The sequence below is a fragment of the Trachypithecus francoisi genome, unplaced genomic scaffold, assembly GCF_009764315.1.
Source record: "Trachypithecus francoisi isolate TF-2019V2 unplaced genomic scaffold, Tfra_2.0 Contig01554, whole genome shotgun sequence".
Lineage (NCBI taxonomy): Eukaryota > Metazoa > Chordata > Mammalia > Primates > Cercopithecidae > Trachypithecus > Trachypithecus francoisi.
Genome location: NW_022681439.1, coordinates 1,045,864 through 1,068,102, shown reverse-complemented (window position 1 = coordinate 1,068,102; position 22,239 = coordinate 1,045,864). Strand labels below are relative to the sequence as shown.

Sequence of the window (22,239 nt, the reverse complement as noted above, 5' to 3'; positions counted from 1 at the left end):
AACATTTTCAGTGATGGGAGGTCAAGGAAGGAGAAAGGGGGAATTGACATTTTAGACGGAAAGGCTGATGGCATGGTGGGGATGGAAACCAGTTTCCTGTACTGGTCCAAGGAGGGAGCCAGGGGAGAGGAGTCAAACTAGCATAGACCAATGATGGAAGATATTTGACAGAGAAAGGAAGTGAAGTAGTCAGACAGCAGCTACGGCATTAGCAAGGTCGAGAGAAATCCGTCAAGATGGAAGAAGGTTGATTGAATATGCTGAAGACAGAGCAAAAGAAACCAGGATGAAAGCTTACTTGGGGCTTGTTGATAGAGCAAAGGACAGGAACAAAGTACTCTTGCCCACTTCCATTCAGACTTTTTTTTTTTTTTTTTGAGACACAGTCTCGCTCTGTTGCCCAGGCTGGAGTGCAGTGGCATGATCTTGGCTCACTGTGACCTCCGCCTCCTGGGTTCAAGCAATCCTCCTGCCTCAGCCTCTGGAGTAGCTGGTATTACAGGAGTGTACCACCACGTCTGGCTAGTCTGTTTGTTTATTTATTTATTTTTGTATTTTTAGTAGAGACGGGGTGTCACCATGTTGGCCAGGCTGGTCTTGAACTCCTGACCTCAAGTGATCTGCCCACCTCTACCTCCCAAAGCGTTGCGATTACAGGCGTGAGCCAGCACACATGGTCAATCCAGACTGTTCTTGACAAAAAGACACTTATCTGGAGCATCTGGGATTCTCCCCTCTAAACAGCCATGTTTTAAGGCCTCACTCAATACACAACCTCTTTCCATGTAATCTCCACTCTCCTAAATGACTCTGCCCTTGCAGAGAGGGTCTAGATTCTGGGAGAAAGTCAATGTTGATGGAATGTTCTGGCTATCATAAGGCAGCAACGAAAGAGAAAACAATCTAAGAGTCAGAAAACAGGATACATTAAAAGGCTTCACCTGAAAAGGTTTTGGAACGTTTACAGATTAGCTCCATGACACTGGATAGACCTCTAAGGCAAGAAAACTTAGAATAGAGTTCCACTTCTCCAAACAATGTTGTTGTTGTTTTTGCTTTTAGAAAAACCTTACCATTCACAGAGCCACGCTTATCCTTTGCAGGGCCTGGGGAAAGGGTGCATGTGAAGGCCCACATGCCACATGCCTACATATCTAAATGTGTCACATCACTCTGACAGATGTGGCACACTCACACTCCTCGCCCTAGCCTGGGTTTCATCCAGCACAGAGAGAAACTTTGTGGGCACACAGCTGAGGTGAAGCTCCTGCACAACCCCCAGGCTCAGGAATGCCCACCTCAACAACTTCTTCTGAATGACTATGGGAGACTCTCCATAGTCCCCATCCAGGCTTGACGCTATTTGCATTGGGAATTCAGGGTCCTGTGTGTTCTAGAAGGTGCAGGGGATATACCCCCTTGGCCCATCAGAAACTTAAGCACAGGGGTACAGCATGGTGAGAGGAGGTCCAGGTTAGGTGCCCATGGCAGGAATCCTTGCCTGGGTTGATACTTGGGAGGATCACTTGGGCACAGGAGTTTGAGACCAGCCCGGGTAACATAACCAGACCCTGCCTCAGTGAAAAAACAAAAAAGATGATACTTTCATGAATCATTTCTTTCTTTTTTTTTTTTCTTTCCGAGATGGAGTCTTGCTCTGTTGCCCAGGCTGGAGTGCAGTGGCATGATCTTGGCTCACTGTGACCTCTGCCTCCCGGGTCCAAGTGATTCTCCTGCCTCAGCCTCCTGCGTAGCTGGGACTACAGGCAGGCGCCCACCACTACGCCCAGCTAATTTTTGTATTTTTAGTAGAGACGAGGTTTCACCATGTTGGCCAGGCTGGTCTCGAACTCCCGACCTCATGATCCACCCACCTTGGCCTCCCAAACTGCTGGGATTACAGGTATGAGCCACTGCACCCAGCCCATGAATCATTTCTATAGTTCTTTACGAAGCAGTTTCTTTGAAAGCAGAAAGTACAAAGAAAAAAATTTTTAAAGCTATATGGAACACAACATCTTTTCATAGAGTTCTTTTTTATCATTGAGTTATCTTTTATCATTTAACTTTCTAGTTTTTAGCATACTGACTTTCTTTTGTTGTGTTGTGTTGTATTTTGAGACAGAGTCTCACTCTGTTTCCCAGGCTGGAGTGCAGTGGTACAGTCTTGGCTCATTGCAGCCTCCACTTCCCCGGCTCAAGTGATCTTCCCACCTCAGCCTCCTGAGTAGCTGGGACTACAGGTGTGAGCCACCATGCCCTACTCATTTTTGTAATTTTTGTAGAGGTGACGTCTTGCCTTGTTGCACAGGCTGGCCTCGAACTCCTGAGCTCAAATGATCTGCTTGCTTCAGCCTCTGGAAGTGCTGGGATTACAGGCATATGCCCCTGTGCCCGTCCACATGCTGACTTTCCAATAACTCATAGACAAGAATTCTTATGAGGGTTCCTACCATACTGACTGCAGCAGCTGACAGGCTCACAAAGAATTGTCCCCTGCAGCAGACTTATTCACACCAGGCTTTGGGGTTTCAGTGTGGGCTGAGGCCCTAGCACAGGGTCCTATCCAGTTCTTTTTATCAGATAAAGCAAATTATAGATGTTCTCCTGACAAAGGAAGAGTACAGTTTTCCAAGGACATTTAAAATGGAAGTATAAGCTGGTCAGGGTGGCTTATGCCTATAATCCCAGCTACTCAGGAGGCAGAGGCAAGAGGACTGCTTGAGCCCAGGAGTTTGAGTCCAGTCTGGGCAACAAGGCAAGACCGCATCTCCAAAAAAAAAAAAAAAAAAAAAAAAAAAAATTAGAAAGAAAGTAAAGTATAATTTTCTTTAGAGACAAAGTTTCACTCTGTCACCCAGGCTGAAGTGCAGTGGTGTGATCTTGGCTCACTGCAACCTCCGCCTTCTGGTTTCAAGCAACTCTCGTGCCTCAGCCTCCTGAGTAGCTGGGGGAGCTACAGGTGCACACCACCACGCCTGGTTAATTTTTGTATTTTTAGTAGAGACAGGGTTTTCACATGTTGGCCAGGCTGGTCTCGAGCTCCCAACCTCAAGTGATCCACCACCTCAGCCTCCCAAAGTGCTGAGATTACAGGCATGAGCCACCATGTCTGGCCATTTTTCTTTTTTAAAATAATTTTTTAAATAAAAATATTATTTAAAAAATGAACACCATGAATTGCATGTCATCTTTGCACAGGGGCCATGCTTAATCCTTTCTATATTATTCCAATTTTAGTATATGTGCGGCTGAAGCAAGCACAATTTTCATTTTTTCAATTGATTCCAGCTTCTGCAGAAGGAAGTATAATTTTCTGATGGCTTCTAAAGAGGAAGAGTTAGCAGTTACTGAGATATAATCATGTAAGGTGGTGTAGGATAGCGATGTGATGCCTACTCGTCTCCTTACCCAGGCTGAGTTCAAATTTGTGTTAGAAGGAGCTGCAGGATGGAGAATTTGGGGTCTGGCTCAAGAACAGTGTGAGTAGAGGTGATAATCACAGGGGAATACCTTCCACATGGGGAGTTAGCAGTCCTGCCTCTACCTTGCTGGCTGATTGAGAAGTCACTTTGAGCCCATTTCCTCCTCTGTGGAGGAAAAAAAAGGTCAGCCTAGATAAAACAGAATATTTCTTGTAAATTTCTGACTGTCTCTGGGAGGGAATGTGTGGGTAGGGCTACCCTGAGCCATTTGAACTCTCGGGAAGTCCTTCAGAGTGAACACAGATCAGCTCTGCTGTTCACTTACTCACATTTCACCTGTGGTGTCAGAGCCTTGGGACCCAGAACTGGGGAACATCCTCCAGTTACAGCATGTAGTGCCTGCAGCCTGATAACCATCACTGGGGTGGATTTCCAGCCTCAGATGTTCAGGTGCTCTCTTTGGAAACACAAACTTCTCACGTTACTGCACCAAATATGGGTACCCAAAGGACAGCCACAGCGCATGTCGGGTAGAGCTGCAGTGGGTCAAGTGGTGCCTTTAATCAATTAAATGCAGTTTTCGGTCCCTGAAAACTACTTGCTTCCTTACCAACCAACCTGAAGGGAATGATGGGGGTGACATTTGGAGTACTGGTGGGTTTCCAGGCTTTCATAAGTTCGGGAGAAATTATTGACTTAGCATAGATGTGAGCTCAAAGAAACATTTCCTAACAGCAAGAAAAGTAAGCATTATAGCTTTGGACTGTGAGTGTTTCCTGAAATAGCTGTTTTCTTGAATCCACAGAGCAACATGTACTGCATTACTGGGGACATAGTATTTGTTTCACAGGGTTGTTGTGAAGATAAATGGGATACCCCAGAGAAAACACCTTGTGTCCCCGCCATCTTAACAACCCTCCTTTAGGCTGGCGGGCCACCTGCTCAAAAGCCTTCCTCAGGGGGGTTAAAACCTGTGTTTTAGTAGGTTTGATACGGGTGGGCTGAGGGAGATCCTCGAACGCCAGTGTGACCCTGACGTCAGCCAATGTCCAGGCTCTTGACACTATCCAGAGAATGAGTTCAAAGACAACTCAGAAAATAGTGACAATATGGAGATTTATTGCAAAGGGAAAAGTACACACTCAGGAAAAAGGATTGTGGGTATACTCAAGAGAGGGTCACGCAAACGGGGCTTGGGGCTGCTACCTCTATGGGTTTCTATTTAACCAAGGGGTGAAATACTCATGAAAATTCCTGGAAAAGGGTGGAGATTTTTCGGGACTGTGGTGCCACCCATTTTTACTTCAAATATGGGTGTCTCCGTAACTGTCATGGCACTGGTGTGATTTAGGATGTTACAGAGCATATAATGAAGTCTTAGGAGAAACCTAAGTCAAATCCAGGACCACGTTGCGTCCAGCCAGTCTTAGCCTGCCTGGTACACACTCTGGTTTTCAGGGTCTTATCAGCCCATAGACTCGAGTCAAATGAAACTGCTGCCTGGAATTTTTTTTACTCCTCTGACCACCCTGCATTACTCCTGTCTCATGTTCAACACGAAATAGGGCCTCAGGAAATAGTTACCAAATGAATGAATGGTTGCCTATTCTGCTTTTGTTTAACCACACTCTTGTCTTAAGCTCCTATGATGATACCCAGGGCTCCCGAGTTCTGCCAGTTCCACTACGGCATGGATGCAGGCCGAGTGGCAGGTGAGCAGGTAAAGGATGAGTAAGGGAAGCCGGCAAATCCGACGCATTAGAGAACAAGAAAAAGAAATTCTTAGACACTGGGGGCCAACAAAGAGCCAGGCGCGGGCGAAACCACTAGGAGAACCCGGAAGCTCCACAGCCGTTGCGGGGACGACCACCCCCCACAGCGCGGTCCGGGGCGCGCTCCCGTCCCCCGCCCCGCGCTCCCGTCCCCCGCCCCGCGCCCCCGTCCCCGCACCCGGCGCCCTCCGCAGCTCCCGCCCCCGGGGCGGTGCCGGGAAAACGCGGCGTCTCCGCCGGTCACGTGGGGGCCGCTCAGGCGGGCGGCGCTGCCGCTTCCCAATCGCGCCCTCCCAGCGCCGGGGACGCGGCGCCCGCGCTCCCGCCCGAGCCCGGGGAAACGGAGACAAGGAGGCGCCGCCGCCCCCTCCCCGCGGCTGCGCCCCGGCCCTGCGCCCGCAGCATGCCTGCCGCCGGGCCGAGCGCCGCCCTCCCCCAGGAGCTCGAGGAGGCGACGCCGCTGCCGGCCGCGGGGCCGCGGCTGCGAGGGTAGCGGGGCCGGAGCCGGGCACCCCGAGGCGCCGCGCGGCAGGCGGAGAGGGAGGAGGAGCAGGCATCCTCCGCGGCGCGCGGGCGGCGGCCCTGCTGCCCGGCGCGCCCATGGCCCGGCCGCAGGGAGAATGCGAGCTGCCCTGCACGCGCTCGGCGCCCCCCAGAGCCGCTCGCGTAGCCGCCGCCGCCGCCGCCCCCCAGCCGCGGGCGCTCGGCCACTGGCTGCGCTAGGACCCGCGGCCGCTGGCCGCCAAGAGCGGGAGGGCCCGGGGCGCGGCGCGGCATGTAGCTGCGGGCTCCCGCGACCGCGTGAGGCTGTCGGCCCGGGGCCCCGCCATGGCTGGGATGGACAGTGGCAACCTGAAGACGGCGAGGCTGTGGCGGGACGCCGCCCTGCGTGCCAGGAAGCTGCGGAGCAACCTGCGCCAGCTCACGCTCAGCGCCGCCGGGGCCTGCCCCGGGGCCGACGCGCTCGAGTCCCCCGCCTCCCCCCAGCTCGTGCTGCCGGCCAACCTCGGAGACATTGAGGCGCTGAACCTGGGGAACAACGGTCTGGAGGAGGTACCCGAGGGGCTGGGGTCGGCGCTGGGCAGCCTGCGCGTCCTGGTGCTGCGCAGGAACCGTTTCGCCCGGCTGCCCCCGGCGGTGGCCGAGCTCGGCCACCACCTCACCGAGCTGGACGTGAGCCACAACCGGCTGACCGCGCTGGGCGCGGAGGTGGTGAGTGCTCTGAGGGAGCTGCGGAAGCTCAACCTCAGCCACAACCAGCTGCCCGCCCTGCCCGCCCAGCTGGGCGCCCTCGCCCACCTGGAGGAGCTGGACGTCAGCTTTAACCGGCTGACGCACCTGCCCGACTCCCTCTCCTGCCTCTCCCGCCTGCGCACCCTGGACGTGGATCACAACCAGCTCACTGCCTTCCCCCGACAGCTGCTGCAGCTGGCGGCCCTGGAGGAGCTGGACGTGTCCAGCAACCGACTGCGAGGCCTGCCTGAGGATATCAGTGCCCTGTGTGCCCTCAAGATTCTCTGGCTGAGCGGGGCTGAGCTTGGCACGCTGCCCGCCGGCTTCTGCGAGCTGGCCAGTTTGGAGAGCCTCATGCTAGACAACAACGGACTGCAGGCTCTGCCCGCCCAGTTCAGCCGCCTACAGCGGCTCAAAATGCTCAACCTCTCTTCCAACCTCTTGGAGGAGTTCCCTGCCGCACTGCTGCCCCTGGCTGGTCTGGAGGAGCTCTATCTTAGTCGCAACCAGCTCACCTCGGTGCCATCCCTTATCTCGGGCCTGGGCCGGCTTCTCACCCTGTGGCTGGATAATAACCGCATCCGCTACCTGCCGGACTCCATCGTGGAGCTGACCGGCCTGGAGGAGCTCGTGCTGCAGGGGAACCAGATCGCGGTGCTGCCCGACAACTTTGGCCAGCTCTCCCGGGTGGGCTTGTGGAAGATCAAGGACAACCCACTGATCCAGCCACCCTACGAGGTCTGCATGAAGGGGATCCCCTACATCGCAGCCTACCAGAAGGAACTGGCTCATTCCCAGCCGGCAGTGCAGCCCCGGCTCAAGCTGCTCCTGATGGGACATAAGGCTGCAGGAAAGACTTTGCTGCGCCACTGCCTCACTGAGGAGAGAGTGGAGGGATGTCCAGGAGGAGGGGACAAGGAGAAGTGCTACCCACCATCACCTCCCCCTGTGAGCAAGGGCATCGAAGTGACCAGCTGGACGGCCGATGCCTCCCGGGGACTGCGGTTCATCGTGTATGACTTAGCTGGGGATGAAAGTTACGAGGTGATCCAGCCCTTCTTCCTGTCCCCAGGCGCCCTATACGTGCTGGTGGTCAACTTGGCCACCTATGAGCCTCGCCGCTTTCCCACCACCGTGGGCTCCTTCTTGCATCGGGTCGGGGCGAGAGTGCCCCACGCGGTGGTGTGCATCGTGGGCACCCACGCGGACCTGTGCGGGGAGCGCGAGCTGGAGGAGAAGTGTCTGGACATTCACCGCCAGATCGCCCTGCAGGAGAAGCACGACGCGGAGGGGCTGAGCCGCTTGGCCCAGGTGGTGGATGAGGCACTGGCCCGGGACTTCGAGCTACGCTCTGCCAGCCCCCACGCAGCCTACTACGGCGTTTCGGACAAGAACCTTCGCCGGCGCAAGGCCCATTTTCAATACCTGCTCAACCACCGGCTGCAGATCCTCTCCCCGGTGTTGCCTGTAAGCTGCAGGGACCCACGCCACTTACAACGCCTTCGGGACAAGTTGCTGTCAGTTGCTGAGCATCGAGAAATCTTCCCCAACTTACACAGAGTACTGCCTCGATCCTGGCAGGTGCTGGAGGAACTGCATTTCCAGCCACCTCAGGCCCAGAGACTGTGGCTAAGCTGGTGGGACTCGGCGCGCCTGGGCCTGCAGGCGGGTCTGACCGAGGACCGACTGCAGAGTGCCCTCTCCTACCTGCATGAGAGCGGCAAGCTACTTTACTTTGAGGACAGTCCGGCCCTCAAGGAGCACGTCTTCCACAACCTCACCCGCCTCATCGACATCCTCAATGTCTTCTTCCAGAGGGATCCCTCCTTGCTGCTGCGTAAGCTGCTCCTAGGGACCAGTGGAGAGGGCAAGGCGGAGGGGGAGAGCTCCCCGCCTGTGGCGCTGCCTACCCCGAGCCAGGAAATGCTCCGGGCCACCCAGCTCCATCAATATGTGGAGGGCTTTCTGTTGCATGGGCTCTTGCCAGCTCATGTGATTCGGTTGCTGCTTAAGCCTCATGTCCAGGCCCAGCAGGACTTGCAGCTGTTGCTGGAGCTGCTGGAAAAGATGGGACTCTGTTACTGCCTCAATAAACCCAAGGGAAAGCCTTTGAATGGGTCCACAGCTTGGTACAAGTTCCCATGCTATGTGCAGAACGAGGTGCCCCATGCAGAAGCCTGGATTAATGGGACCAACCTAGCTGGGCAGTCTTTTGTGGCCGAGCAGTTGCAGATTGAATATAGCTTTCCTTTTACCTTTCCACGGGGGTTGTTTGCACGGTACAGTGTCCAGATCAACAGTCACGTGGTGCACAGGTCGGATGGTAAATTTCAGATCTTTGCCTACAGAGGGAAAGTTCCTGTGGTGGTGAGTTACAGACCTGCCAAGGGAGTCCTGCAGCCAGACACCCTGTCCATTGCTAGCCATGCATCACTACCAAATATATGGACCGCATGGCAAGCCATAACCCCCTTAGTGGAGGAACTGAATGTCCTACTTCAGGAATGGCCTGGACTGCACTACACCGTGCACATTCTCTGTTCTAAGTGCCTTAAGAGAGGATCGCCCAACCCACATGCTTTTCCAGGTAAGCAGAGAGAGGGGCGGGGTTCTTGGAGATACTTAGTTCTCATTTGGCAGAATGTTTATTTAACTTCACGGGTTCTCCAGGAAAGCTGCGTAAGGAAAACAGGGAGATCTGGAGACGAGCAAAAGGCAGTAAGTACCTGAGCATTACGAAATGCAGGCACAAGTGTCATCCTCTCCTAACAGACTTGGACTTCCCAAATGGGTTTCAGCCGCAACATTTGCCATCTCCTTTCCCCTCTTGTCGATGTAGCCCACATTTGGTAGAAGGAAATTTCAGGTGATTAAACAGATGCTGGGCAGTGTCTGATGTTAGCTTCTTACTGAGCCTTAGCTGAAGTGTTGATTACACACATCTCAAACGGATAGATGAGTTTGAGTTTCAAGTATCCAGTGTCACAATTTTTAAAAAAACTTAAATGTTTGTAGGTACCTGGGTGTGTGTATTTGTGCGGTCCGTGAGATGTTCGATCCAGGCTTGCAATGCATAGAAATCACATCATGGAAAATGGGGTATCCATTGCCTCAAGCATTTAAGCACTCTGCTTACATTCAGAGTGTGTAATTAGAAAGTAAAAATCGCTGCTCACTTTTCTTAAGAAATTCCAGAGAAGATCTTTTGTAATTGGAGTGAACGATGGATGACTAAAGACAAAAATTTCAGACTGTAACGCATGACTAAATCCTGGGGCTGCTGCTCGCCTCCGCCCACTGGGGCATGGAAGATAGATGACTGAAATCTTTGAGGGGCGTTTCCTCGGGAATTTCCTGGCAGTTTCGAGCTTTATAGACATCTTAAGGTTTGTTTTTTTGGTAAGTGTTAAGCAAATGAAGCTTTCTGGGTGCTTAATAATTGAGATGGAAGGGACAGAAAGCTGAGAGTTTTCTGGGCAGTGTTTTCCAGTAGGCTTTTTTTTGTTTTCTTTTTTAAACCGTCATAAGCAAGTGGAAGAATTCCAGGACTAGTTGTCTGGTATTGTTTTTGAAGTTTTTTTTTTTTTTTTTTTTTTTCCCTTAGAGCAGTTTTAAGTTTATAGCAAAACTGAACAGAAGGTGCAGAGATTTCCCATATATCCCCTTCCCCACACGTGTGGCTTCACCAACATCAGCATCTCCCGCCAGAGCGGTCCATTTGTTTCAGTTGATAAACCTGCAGTGACACCTCAGTATCAGCCACAGTTCATAGTTGACACCGGGTTTACTCTTTGTGTCGGGCATTCTGTGGGTTTGGACAGATGTCCAATGACCTGTATCCTCCATTGTAGTATCGTACAGAGTAGTTTTACTGCCTTAAAAATCCTCTGTCCTCTGCCAATGCATTCCCCTCGACCCTGGCAACCACAGATCTTTTTACTGTCTCCAGAAGTTTTGCCTTTTACTTGTATGGGATTTTTTTTTTTTTTTTTTTTTTTTTGAGCCCGGTTAATTGGTATCAAAGTAGTTTTTAGCTGGGAGCATGTCCATTTCCTCATCTGTTGTAGTTCTTTACACAACTGTTGTTGTTGTTGTTGTTGTTGCTGTGTTTCGTTTTTTGTGGAGCGGGCTTGGTTAACAACATTCCAAGTGTCCTAAGCACAAAGCAGATAGAACAATAGCATCCTTACACATTTCTCACCTGGGTCCTCACCCCCAGGGGACACGGAGGGGTGACGAAATGGAAGACTGCTCCCACTCTGATCTTTGTCCTGGTCAGAGGGGTGACGAAATGCAAGACTGCTCCCACTCTGATCTTTGTCCTGGTCAGAGGGGGACAACGAGAATGCAGCTGGTAATAGTATCAGGAAGGAATTGAATACCAATATTTCCGAAGGTGACATCTTTCCGTTGCCCTAGATCTAGGTGGAATTTAATTCTTCAGCATGAAAAAAGCCACTGTATTCAGTTACCAGTCAACTGAGCTGTCCATTCTGTATGTTTATCTGGAATCTTGTCACACTCCATGACTTGGTAGACTCTTAGTTGGTTTTATATTTGTCAATGTGTGTTATTCATGGAAGCAAGATACTTCTTTATTGTGATACCAAATTGAATAAAGGGACTGGGAGTTACACATTCACAGGGTAGTTTACTGAAGGAGCTACCTGACGCCATTCTTAAACCAAAGTAATTAAAACGAATGTTATTAACAACAAAAGGAGAGACATAGGGTATTGAGCAAGTGAAGATCTTCTAAGAACTTTGAGGAGTAAGGAATGAGACTGGAGGTTTTTGTTTTTTGTTTTCTAACCTCAGCTCTTTATGTTTGATTTTTACGAGTCATAAATTCCACAGACAAGCTTGTACTGAGATGCAGAAACAATCCCCTTGTCTTGTTGTTTTGTCTATTTGCCTTTCAAATGAGGCACACCTGGTTTGGCAATCCAGGCTATAAGGAAGAGATTTGTTTTCAACGTGGAAAACAAATGATTGAAAAAGTGTAAAATTACATATTGAATAGGAATAAATCATCAGTTGTTTTTAGAACACAATTATAAAATATATACATATAAGTATCGGTAAATATTTTTGTTTTATTTATAGTCTGATTTTTTTTGAATTGTGTTGTTTTTCAAAAGTAGCAAAGGGCATAGAATAGTAGAACAGGTGGTTATAGTACATTTTTCATTACATTAAGAAGATGCAAAAAACATTTTCCTCTTCTGTTTTTTTCTGTGATTGCCATCATTTGTTAGTAATTGTTACAGTTGCAAAAGACTTGGTGAGAGTTAAAATAATGAGTTAGAAATAAAAGCTAGATGTAGGAACAGAATTATGTTGAGTGTTTAAGTAGAGCATACATTAAAAATAGATTCATTGAATACCTAGATTATTAAAATATATATTAATTCAGCAGAAACCCTTTGAATCTATTGGTAGCCTTTGTCTTTTCGTGTTTTTTTGTTTGTTTTTTGAGATAGAGTCTTGCTTTCTTGCCCAGGCTGCAGTGCAGTGGCGTGATCTTGGCTCACTGCAACCTCCACCTCTTGGGATTCAAGCGATTCTCCTGCCTCAGCCTCCCAGGTAGCTAGGATTAGAGGCATGCGCCACCACACCCAGCTAATTTTTGTATTTTTAGTAGAGACGGGGATTTCGCCGGGTTGCCCAGCTGGTCTTGAACTCCTGACCTCAGGTGATCCACCCACCTCAGTCTTCCAAAGTGCTTGGATTACAGGCGTGAGCCACTACGCTTGGCCACCTTTGTCTTTTTAAGAAGTCATTTTGCTTTTGGGGACATTAAAAATTGGTTACTTTTATGTTTTATAAAAGTGTCAAGTTGCCCTATAAACTATAACAATTTTATATGCAATGCTGAAAAAGCTGGACTTTGAATTTTCTTTTTTTTTTTTTTTTTTTTTTTTTTTTTTTTTTTTTTTTGAGGCAGAGTCTCGCTCTGTCGCCCAGACTGGAGTGCAGTGGCGCAATCTCGGCTCACTGCAAGCTCCGCCTCCCGGGTTCACGCCATTCTCCTGCCTCAGCCTCCAGAGTAGCTGGGACTACAGGCGCCCGCCACCTCGCCCGGCTAGTTTTTTGTATTTTTAGTAGAGACGGGGTTTCACCATGTTAGCCAGGATGGTCTCGATCTCCTGACCTCGTGATCCGCCCGTCTCGGCCTCCCAAAGTGCTGGGATGGACTTTGAATTTTCTTGGGATGTTAAAATAAGAGTAAATAGTAAATTACTGTCTCCCTTGATTTTATACAGAAAAAAGTAAATTTGCACTAATATCTTTTAAAATATTTTTATGTGAAAAGCCTATTTTGGCCTTGTCCTGTTGGATTTTCTGGTCTGAGCTGCCCTACGGTAGTTGACCATAGGAAGTATAATGATAAATGTCTCTTTTCTTATTTTGGTTTATACAAGAAAAGTAATGGACCGTGTGCGGTGACTCACGGCTATAATCCCTTTGCTTTGGGAGGCTGAGGCAGGAGGATCACTTGACTCCAGGGGTTCGAGACCAGCCTGGGCAATGTAGCCAGACTCCGTCTCTACAAAAAATAAAAAATAAAAATCAGCTGAGCGTGCACACTTGTGGTCCCAGCTAGTCCGGAGGTTGAAGTGGGACAATCACTTGAGCATGGGAGTTTGAGGCTGCAGTGAGCTTTGCACTCTGACCCTATCTCTTAAAAAAAAAAAAAAAAAGAAATGATTGGAAAATGCATAGCCAGCAATCACTAGTTTCAAAGTTTTTTGTAAAAATAAATCACATTTTCAGAGAGATGACCTATTTGTCTTATTTTAAATAGGTAATCTGACAACGTGATTATCTTTTTAAGACATCTTACTTAAGACAAATGGGTTGAGTGACAGGAGATTCTTTTGGAAACTCAGAGATGGCCTGTGATGAAGCCTAAATGTCACCATGAAAACCTTGACTTGCTTTCTCCATCCTGGCCAGCATCCTAGCCTGATCAACCTGGTGAAACCCCATCTCTACAAAAAATACAAAAAAATTAGCTGGGCGTGGTGGCTACTGGGAAGAATGAGGCATGAGAATCCCTTGAACTTGGGAGGCAGAGGTTGCAGAGAGCTGAGACTGTGCCACTGCGCTCCAGCCTGGGCGACAGAGCAAGACCCTGTCTCCAAAAAGAAAGTCTTTACCTGCTTCCTGCAGGTACCCTTTCGTTTTTGCAGACTTGCTGCCTGTAGCTGGTAGCCAGGATTCCCTTCCTTTTGCTGTTTTCCTTCTCATTACTTGGTCCTGTGTACTTGTCTTAGAGCAAGTTTCTTCTTGTGGGGTATTTGCTTATGCTTTTATTCTGTTCTACCAATATGACCTCTAAACTGGAAAAGTTGATACCGTTGAAGTTGAGCGATGATATATTAGGATGTGGTGGTTAGAACATAGGCCTGCAGCAAGATTCGAGTGCTTTGATATTCCTTTTAAGCAGATGAGTGAATACTGTGTGGTGTTGAATTGGAAGAGTGTGTCTTAGTGAGTCGAACTTGCATTGACTGCAGATTTTCACTAAATATCCTACTCTCCAAATTATTTAAGGTCATTTTAAAAAAATAATGAGGAAGCAGCCCAAATCAGTAGATAGAATTAGTTTTGTGGCTTTCTTTAGCTTTACTGTCTTTCATTTACTCAGTAACTTGATGCCTTTCTATATCTCCTGCCAGATGTGTTCTGTCCTTCAGTTTCTTGCAGACGGAGTGTACCTCTCTGACAACACTCAGCATATTTGACTTGTTTTGTTGGTGTTTGGGTGGGTCATGATATCGCTTTGATTAGGTTGTTCACTTGCTTCTTCTGAGCCAGAGACACACCCCAGACTTTATAGCCTCTTCAGAACCTCTCAGATGTTTGCTGAATGATAGTTTGGTCTTTTGTGAGAAATATCTTTTTTTTTTTTTTGAGACAGGGTCTCACTCTGTCACCGAGGTTGGAGTGCGCTAGGGCAATAATGGCTTACTGCAGCCTCGACCTCTTGGGCTCAGGTGATGATCCTCCTACCTCAGTCTCCTGAGTAGCTGGGACTCCAGAAACACCCTACAATGCCTGGCTAATTTTTTGTTTTTTTTTTTTTTTTTTTTTTTTTTTTTGTAGAGACGGGGTTTCATTGTATTGCTCAGGCTGGTCTCAAAGTCTACCTGCCTCAGCCTCCCAAAGTGCTGGGATTATAGGCATGAGCCACCATGTCCGGCTTGAGAACGATCTCTTTTTCTTTGTTATTTACACACTCAGTGAAAGTCCCAGGTAGTACTGTAATGATTATCTGGCTTTGTTTCGCTTCCCAACTCCCTCCCCCTCACAGTGTTCCTCCAGCATTCCCATTGTGCCTCTATGACTGGTCTTACCCTTGAATGGGTCCTTCATTTTGACCACTGAAGCAGAGCGAAATTCTTGCCTTATTATATCTAAGTTTTAGAATTACTGGAATTCAAGCATGACCTAGTTGTTTGGATTGAATTAGTCATTGTTTTTAATTTCACAAAGGTTATTCAATATCTCTTTCGTTAAGCTTTATTAATATTGATGCTTCTTGGCTTTTCTTTTTATGACCAGACCTCTGAACTCCCTGAGACTTTGTTTTATGTAAAAATCAAAACCTTAATCAGATACTAGGATAAACAAATACCGTGCAGAATAGAATTCTAGAAGGCTAGAAAGGCCTTTGGAGTATTTGAATTATTTTAAGTGTTGGGTGCCTTTTCTTTAAACCCTGGAATAGGTTCTCAAGTCCATCCCCGCACAAGTGGTTTAGAATTTCCTAAAGTACTTTTTCTTTAAATTTTTTTTTTTTTTTTTTGTGAAATAGGATAGGGCCTTGCTATGTTGCCCAAGCTGCTCTTGATCTCCTGGCCTCAAGTGGTCCTCCCTTCTCAGCCTCCCAGAGTATTGGGATTAGAGATGTGAGCCACCATACCCAACCAGCATTTTTTTTTTTTTTTTTTTTTTTTTGAGACGGAGTCTCGCTCTGTCGCCCAGGCTGGAGTGCAGTGGCCGGATCTCAGCTCACTGCAAGCTCCGCCTCCCGGGTTTACGCCATTCTCTCGCCTCAGCCTCCCGAGTAGCTGGGACTACAGGCGCCCGCCATCTCGCCCGGCTAATTTTTTGTATTTTTTTAGTAGAGACGGGGTTTCACCGTGTTAGCCAGGATGGTCTCGATCTCCTGACCTCGTGATCCGCCCGTCTCGGCCTCCCAAAGTGCTGGGATTACAGGCTTGAGCCACCGCGCCCGGCCAGCATTTTTAATTTAATAGATATTTTATGTCATACTCTGAAGTTATTCCCCCTTGTCTGTGAAGAGGTGAGGGGCTTTAGGTGAGGGGCTTTAGCTCTGTAATGTAGGATTGGAATGAGTGGGGAAAGCTGGAATTGGACGTTTCTGGTTGTCTTCTCATCTACCCATTAACTTGGTTCTATCCATGGGAGCCCCTCCCCCACCTTTTTTTTGTTTGAGACTGAGTCTTGCTCTGTTGCCCAGGCTGGAGTATAGTGGTGCTGTCTAGGCTCACTGTAACCTCTACCTCCTGGGTTCAAGTGATTCTCCTGCCTCAGCCTCCTGAGTAGCTGGGATTACAGGCATGTACCACTACACCCAGCTAATTTTTGTATTTTTAGTAGAAATGAGATTTCACCATGTTGACCAGGCTAGTGTTGAATTCCTGACCTCACGTGATCCACCCGCCTTGGCCTCCCAGAGTGTTGGGATTGCGGGCGTGAGCCACCGCCCCCGGCCCATGGGAGCTCTTTTTAATTAAGGACACCTGACCATCCATCCATTAGGGCATCAGAATGCCTTTTGATTTTGTTTTGCTTTGTTTTGTTTTGAAAGCCAGCGGGCAGGTGCAGGCCTAGTACTGCCCTGTCTTGTCCCTGACAGGCTTGGCGTCCCAGTCCATCCCCAGCGGGGGATGGAGATCTGCTTTGTGTTTCCAGTCTCTGTGGAAAGCACATCAGGTAGGGTCAGCTTGGGGCAGACCCAGTCAGGTCCCAGGCCTCTCTGGTTCAGCTTTTCTTTTCCTTTTGTTTTTGTTTTCAGATGGAGTCTTGCTCTGTCGCCCAGGCTGGAGTGCAGTGGCACAGTCACGGCTCACTGCAACCTCCACCTCCTGGGTTCAAGTGATCCTCCTGCCCCAGCCTCCTGAGTAGCTGGGACTACAGGTGTGTACCACCATGCCTGGCTAACTTCTGTATTTTTAGTAGACACAGGGTTTCACCATGTTGGCCAGGTCTCAAACTCCTTACCTCAGATGATCCTCCCTCCTCGGCCTCCCAAAGTGCTGGGATTACGGGCATGAGCCACTGCACCCAGCCTGGTTCAGCTTTTCTGATTGCAACATTAGTTGCTGGGGGATGATTGTCAGGTTTACCTTGTTCTCGGGGCTGGCAGCCTTCACTTCAGCAGGGAGAGATTAGGAACCCCTGTTTGGCCTGCCTTCTCCAAGGCTGCTCTAGCATGAACGAAGCTTGTCCCTCCCCGGCTTGGCTTTTGAAGTCTGTGCAGTGTGTAGAACCCAGAGTGACTGACGTGCATCTCAGACAACCACAGAACACCTGTGATGATGTGTCGTTGAACTCTAAAGACCCTCTCATATGTTAGGAGTGGCAGCATCACTGCACGGGTACATACTGTCCTCTCTGCGTTCTCACGTTTCGTGTGATGATCCAGGACTCTGTGCAGTGCCTGGCACAGGGCTGAGCAGGTAGAAGGGGCTCAGAGCCGGTTGGTTGTTTTGAAAGAACTCAGGAAACTCTCGTGTTTATTTTATTTTATTTATTTTTTTTGAGACAGTCTCACTCTGTCTCCCAGGCTGGGGTGCGATGGCGCCATCTCAGCTCACTGCAACCTCCACCTCCCAGGTTCAAGCGATTCTCCTGCCTCAGCCTCCCGAGTAGCTGGGACTACAGGTGCCACCAGGCATGGCTGATTCTTAACTGATGCCTGGCAAATGCTTTTTCAGTTGTTGATGGTTTTGTTTGTTTTTGTTTGTTTTGAGACTGAGTCTTGCTCTGTCGCCCAGGCTGGAGTGCAGTGCCACTATCTGAGCTCACTGTAACCTCCACCTCCCACGTTCAGGTGATTCTCCTGCCCCAGCCTCCCGAGTAGCTGTGATTACAGGCACGCATCACTATCCCCAGGTAATTTTTATATGTTTTTTAAGTAGAGACGGGGGTTTCTCTGTGTTAGCAAGGCTGGTCTCAAACTCCTGACTTCAGGTGGCCTGCCCGCCTTGGCCTCCCAAAGTGCTGAAATTACAGGCGTGAGCCACCATGCCTGGCCTATGATGTTCTTTATCTTAAAGCATGCATTTTAAAGGAAACCAGTGTCATTTTCCCATATGGTTTTTCTGGTGTACACATTCCTGTCCTCCATATCTATCCATTAATTCTTACAGAAATGGGGGAAGAGTGGGCAAGGGGCACTTAGCAGCAGGATGCAATTGTGCATTTAATGTAGGAGCTGGCCATGGAATGCCTTCTACCACCTGACCTTGAGGCAGTGAACACTCCAACCTCCCAAAGCTGATGGTTCCCTGGCTGCTGCTTTCTTTCTTTTATTTTGAGACGGAACCTCACTCTGTCACCAGGTCGGAGTGCAGTGGCTCAATTATCCTGCCTAAGTTCAAGTGATTCTCCTGTCTCAGCCTCTCGAGTAGCTGGAATTACAGGCAACTGTCACTAGGCCTGACTAATTTTTGTATTTTTAGTAGAGACAGGGCTTCACCATGCTGACCAGGCTGGTCTCAAACTCCTGACTGCAGGTGATCCGCCTGCCTCAGCCTCCCAAAGTGCTAGGATTACAGGTGTGAGCCACTGCGCGCGTCCCCAACTACTCCTAACCGAGCCCCAACCCTCCCTTGACATTAGCCTCTATATGGGAAGCATACAGATGGTGAGGAGCGTGAGGTCTGGTGGTGGAGGTGGAATAGGTGCAGGAAGGAAGATGCTTTCAGTGGTTCCCAGAAGTGTGGACAGGTCACACCTGCTGGTGTGAGTTCCTGGAAGGCCATAGAAGAGTGACTGGCGTAATGCAGAGGTGATCGCCTGTGTACTCTATATGAGGGTGGCAGCATGGGTAACAATTCCCAGATTCCACTGCCAGCAGGGCCGACTTATTCGTGGAGAGCAAGAAGGAAACATTCTGAGTTATTTTTGTTTTTGGCACTAAATGTTTCAAAACATTTTTCCTTCCTCAATCCCTTAGCTGAAAATACTGGGGCTTTGTTTATTAAAAGAGTAAACGTAATGAAAAGCTATCACCAACAAGTTGTTTTCTTTTGCTCTACGTTTATAGAAGCAAAGAGTCTAAAAAGTTCATGTTGCAGCAGGGGAAGACTGTGGGCAGAGGAAGACAGAGGCACTGGGTTACTGGTGGTGGGCTTGCAGGGACATTGTGAGTTTGGAGCCTGTTTCACCCATTTTAGGAAGGGATGGGTTGGGCGTGGTGGCTTACACCTATAATCCTAGCATTTTGGGAGGCCGAGGAGGGTGGATCACTTGAGGTCAGGAGTTCGAGAACAACCTGGCCAATGTGACGGATCGTCATCTCTACTAAAAATACAAAAATTAGCCAGGTGTGGTGGCGTGTGCCTGTAATCCCAGCTACTCGAGAGGCTGAGGCAGGAGAATGACTTGAACACAGGAAGCGGAGGTTTCAGTGAGCTGAGATCGTGCCACTATGCTCCAACCTGGGCGACAAAGCAAGACTCCATCTGGGGAAAAAAAGGAAGGGATGTCCTGCCCTAGACCGGCAGTCCCCGGCACCCAGCCTATTGCAATGGTTTCCTTCACTTTTGCAAATCTGAGCAAACACACTTGGGAGAAGGGTGAGGAGGCGGGGAAACTGGAGTCATATGAAGACTGCTGTCTGGAGGTTTCTGTTTTGCGTGTGCCATTCTGCTTTTTGGGTGATGTGGCTTTAATGAGTCAAGTCCTGATGACTGATGCTGCTCTTCTTCCTCATCTTCCTCCTCCTCCTCCTATTGAGTGAAAGTCACATAATATGAAAAAGTCATTTTAAAGTGAACTTTATTCCATGTAATTTAGTACATTCCCAGTGTTGTGCACCTGCCACATGTCAGCCAAGCACCTTTGGAGGGGTGGGGCAGATGTTGGTGGCATTCTTCCTGGGGCCAATTGACTGGGAATTCTTTTGCCAGGCTTTGTAGCAACTTTCTTTCCAACGTATGACTTAAGAAGAGTAGGGGTTTTGGGGGTAGGCCTGAAGATGCAGTGTTGATTGGAGATCTTTGACTTGGTTGTGGGGATCCTTAGTGTGCATGAGAGGACAGAAAGGAGGGCATCCAGGCCTCCTAGTCTGTTCTGGGGTTTATGTGATTTAATGAGGGGCTGATATACATGGGCTCTGTAAAGAACACATAGAAGAGAAGTACAAATAAATGTTGTGTAATTCCTGTCTTCTGCCTAGAGCTTTTTTTAAACATAAATTTTAAGTTTAGCTCCTGGAATGACTGGCAAGACCCAATTGAAGGTAGGGTGGCAGCGCGTGGTGATGGCGGTAGTAATACAAATTTAGATGATTACCGAATTAGACGGATAAGTGTCATCAATCACTGTTGAATACCTGTTCTATACAGAAGTTTGTACTGAACTAGGAGTTCTAGTTCAGTACAAACTAATACATAAAATACATGATCTAGGGCATGGGGAACTGTGTTGGGATTTTGGTTAATGTCGTTGATTCTTGTAAATATGGAATCTGACCTCATATGGAGAAAATCATTTGCATATTTGAAAATTATTTTGGGGGGAAACGTGGCTTTTGATTTTTCCAGAAAAAAAATGTGATCCCACTGAGCAAAGCAGGCTACGGCTTTGAATTTCCCTCATGTGTATGAGTAGGTGGAAAGTAATGCTCAAGTCATTCTTTTGAGTTGACTTTCAGTTTGGATTATTTGTTTGCGAGAAATCTCAGGCAGAACTTGTAAGGATGCTGGAAAAAGAAAATTCAGTGTACATCAGGCTTTCTAAAAACTTCCCAAACTGATCAGCCTTTCCGAGGAAAAGAAATGCCTCTTCTTCAGGAGTCCTTGCAGTTTTTTTTTTTTTGAGACGGGAGTCTTGCTCTGTTGCCCAGGCTGGAGTGCAGTGGTGCGATCTTGGCTCACTGCAACTTCTGCCTCCTTGGTTCAAGTGATTCTCCTGCCTCAGCCTCCCAAGTAGCTGGGACTATAAGCGCGTGCCACCATTCCCGGCTAACTTTTTTTGTATTTTTAATAGAGACGGGGTTTCACCATGTTGGCCAGGCTGGTCTCAAACTCCTGACCTCAAGTGATCCTCCTGTCTTGGCCTCCCAAAGTGCTGGAATTACAGGCACGAATCACCTTGCCTGGCAGTAGTCCTTACCTTTTTTGTCATTTATAGACTTGCTCCCATTTGGGGAAGGATTCAAATAATCAGTCATTTCCAAACACCAGAGATTATATGAACGCTGACTCTAAAGATAGCATCCATTAAAGTGCATACCATCATAATAAAAATATATGACTGCTGGATTTCTTTGCTGAGAGATGCTTTGATGAAGCACTTTTCTACTATTAGCATATTAAATGTTGAGGAAATTAAAGAGTTTAATTTTCTTAGATCCTCCTTATTCCTAAAATGAAGTCTATGCTATTAACATTGTATTAGTACTAGGTTATAGTAGTAGTGAATTTTAGGCCTATAGAATAAGCCTTCCTCTCTTACTCCTCACTCTTTCTGTCCTTCCTTCCCTCCTGTTTTCCTTTCTTTTTAAAGAAGGAATTTTTAAAAAGGTAATGGAAAGGGAAATATAAAATCAGAAAAATATTTCCCCGGGTGCTGTTGTTTGACTCACCAACTTTATTATTGTTTTCATATGATTCTTGTTTTTCATGTCATAAAGGTTATTGTTTTAATCATCGTATCAGTCTCCCTGTTTTTGGAGAATAATAGAAGAGGTGACAGTGTTGACATTTTCTCATGTCGCAGAGGGTGCTAAGTGCCTCCTCATGGTGATCTCATTTAATCCCCACAGCACCCTGGGAAGTAGGTATTAGTACTGTCTTTGTTTTTAGAAGGAGAAGTTGACATTTAGAAATTAAGTGAATTCCCCCCGAGTTAGAGAACTCTGGGGTATCAGCCCCGAACCTCTGCTCTGACCCACCGTCGTGTTGGTCTCAGGTTGCCATTGATTTCCAGAATACACCAGCTCACCTCCTCTCACTTCATATTCTAAGTTCTGGGCAGACAGGGTCTGGTACTGCATGGGAGCTGCCCGTGCATAGCTCAGCGGAGGTCATGGTCAGGTAAAGGTAAGGTGGGGAGAGCTCCATCAGGGGTCTCAGAAAAAGGTTCCTGGAAAGGCCACACTGCAGTTGAGTGTCAGAGGATGATTTCCAGTTAACCACCTGAAGAAGGGAGGTGTAGCATTTCAAGTTAGAATGCCATTTAAAAGGCAGGGAGCAGACAAAGACTTCAGCGGGCCTAGGGGTGGGCATGTGTGCGCAGATGTGTTTTGCATTTAGAGATTATAATAAGGGAGAGGTTTCTTTGTTTAAATGACATTCATGGACTGGTAGACACTTGCCAGTGACCTACTGGCCCATCAACTAGAGTTTTGGAAGCATTGTTCTAGCCTGTCCCTTTGGCATCGGGCTGGGCTCTCTTGAGACCCTGGAAGAGATTTATGGCTGGGAAAACGGAAGGGTCGTTTCACATGATTTGCTCAGACTAATAATCAAGTTATTGTTAAGCTGACAGAACACCTGCTCTGCAGAGCCATGTCTAAGCGTGCTACTGGTCACTTGCACTAT

At 48.3% G+C, this 22,239-nt stretch overlaps 1 protein-coding gene and 1 non-coding gene across 7 annotated transcripts in view; one reads left to right on the top strand and one right to left on the bottom strand.

The window, feature by feature from the left end:
• Window positions 1-3,161: 3,161 nt before the first annotated feature.
• LOC117063543 lies at window positions 3,162-3,264 on the bottom strand. The gene has a single exon (XR_004428982.1). It is a non-coding gene; the product is annotated as a U6 spliceosomal RNA (small nuclear RNA).
• A 2,204-nt stretch (window positions 3,265-5,468) lies between these two features.
• Window positions 5,469-22,239, top strand: part of MFHAS1 (malignant fibrous histiocytoma amplified sequence 1) — a 109,997-nt gene continuing 93,226 nt past the window's right edge. For 5 of the 6 annotated variants that reach the window (XR_004428614.1, XR_004428616.1, XR_004428619.1 and 2 more), the window contains exon 1: window positions 5,885-9,017. Coding sequence is in view for 2 of the 6 variants with exons in the window: in XM_033176772.1 (XP_033032663.1) it covers window positions 6,026-9,017 (2,992 nt within the window). In the remaining 4 variants the exon portion in view is untranslated. Of the gene's footprint in view, window positions 9,018-22,239 lie in introns of all 6 variants that reach the window. The other variant, XM_033176771.1, reaches the window with a different exon arrangement.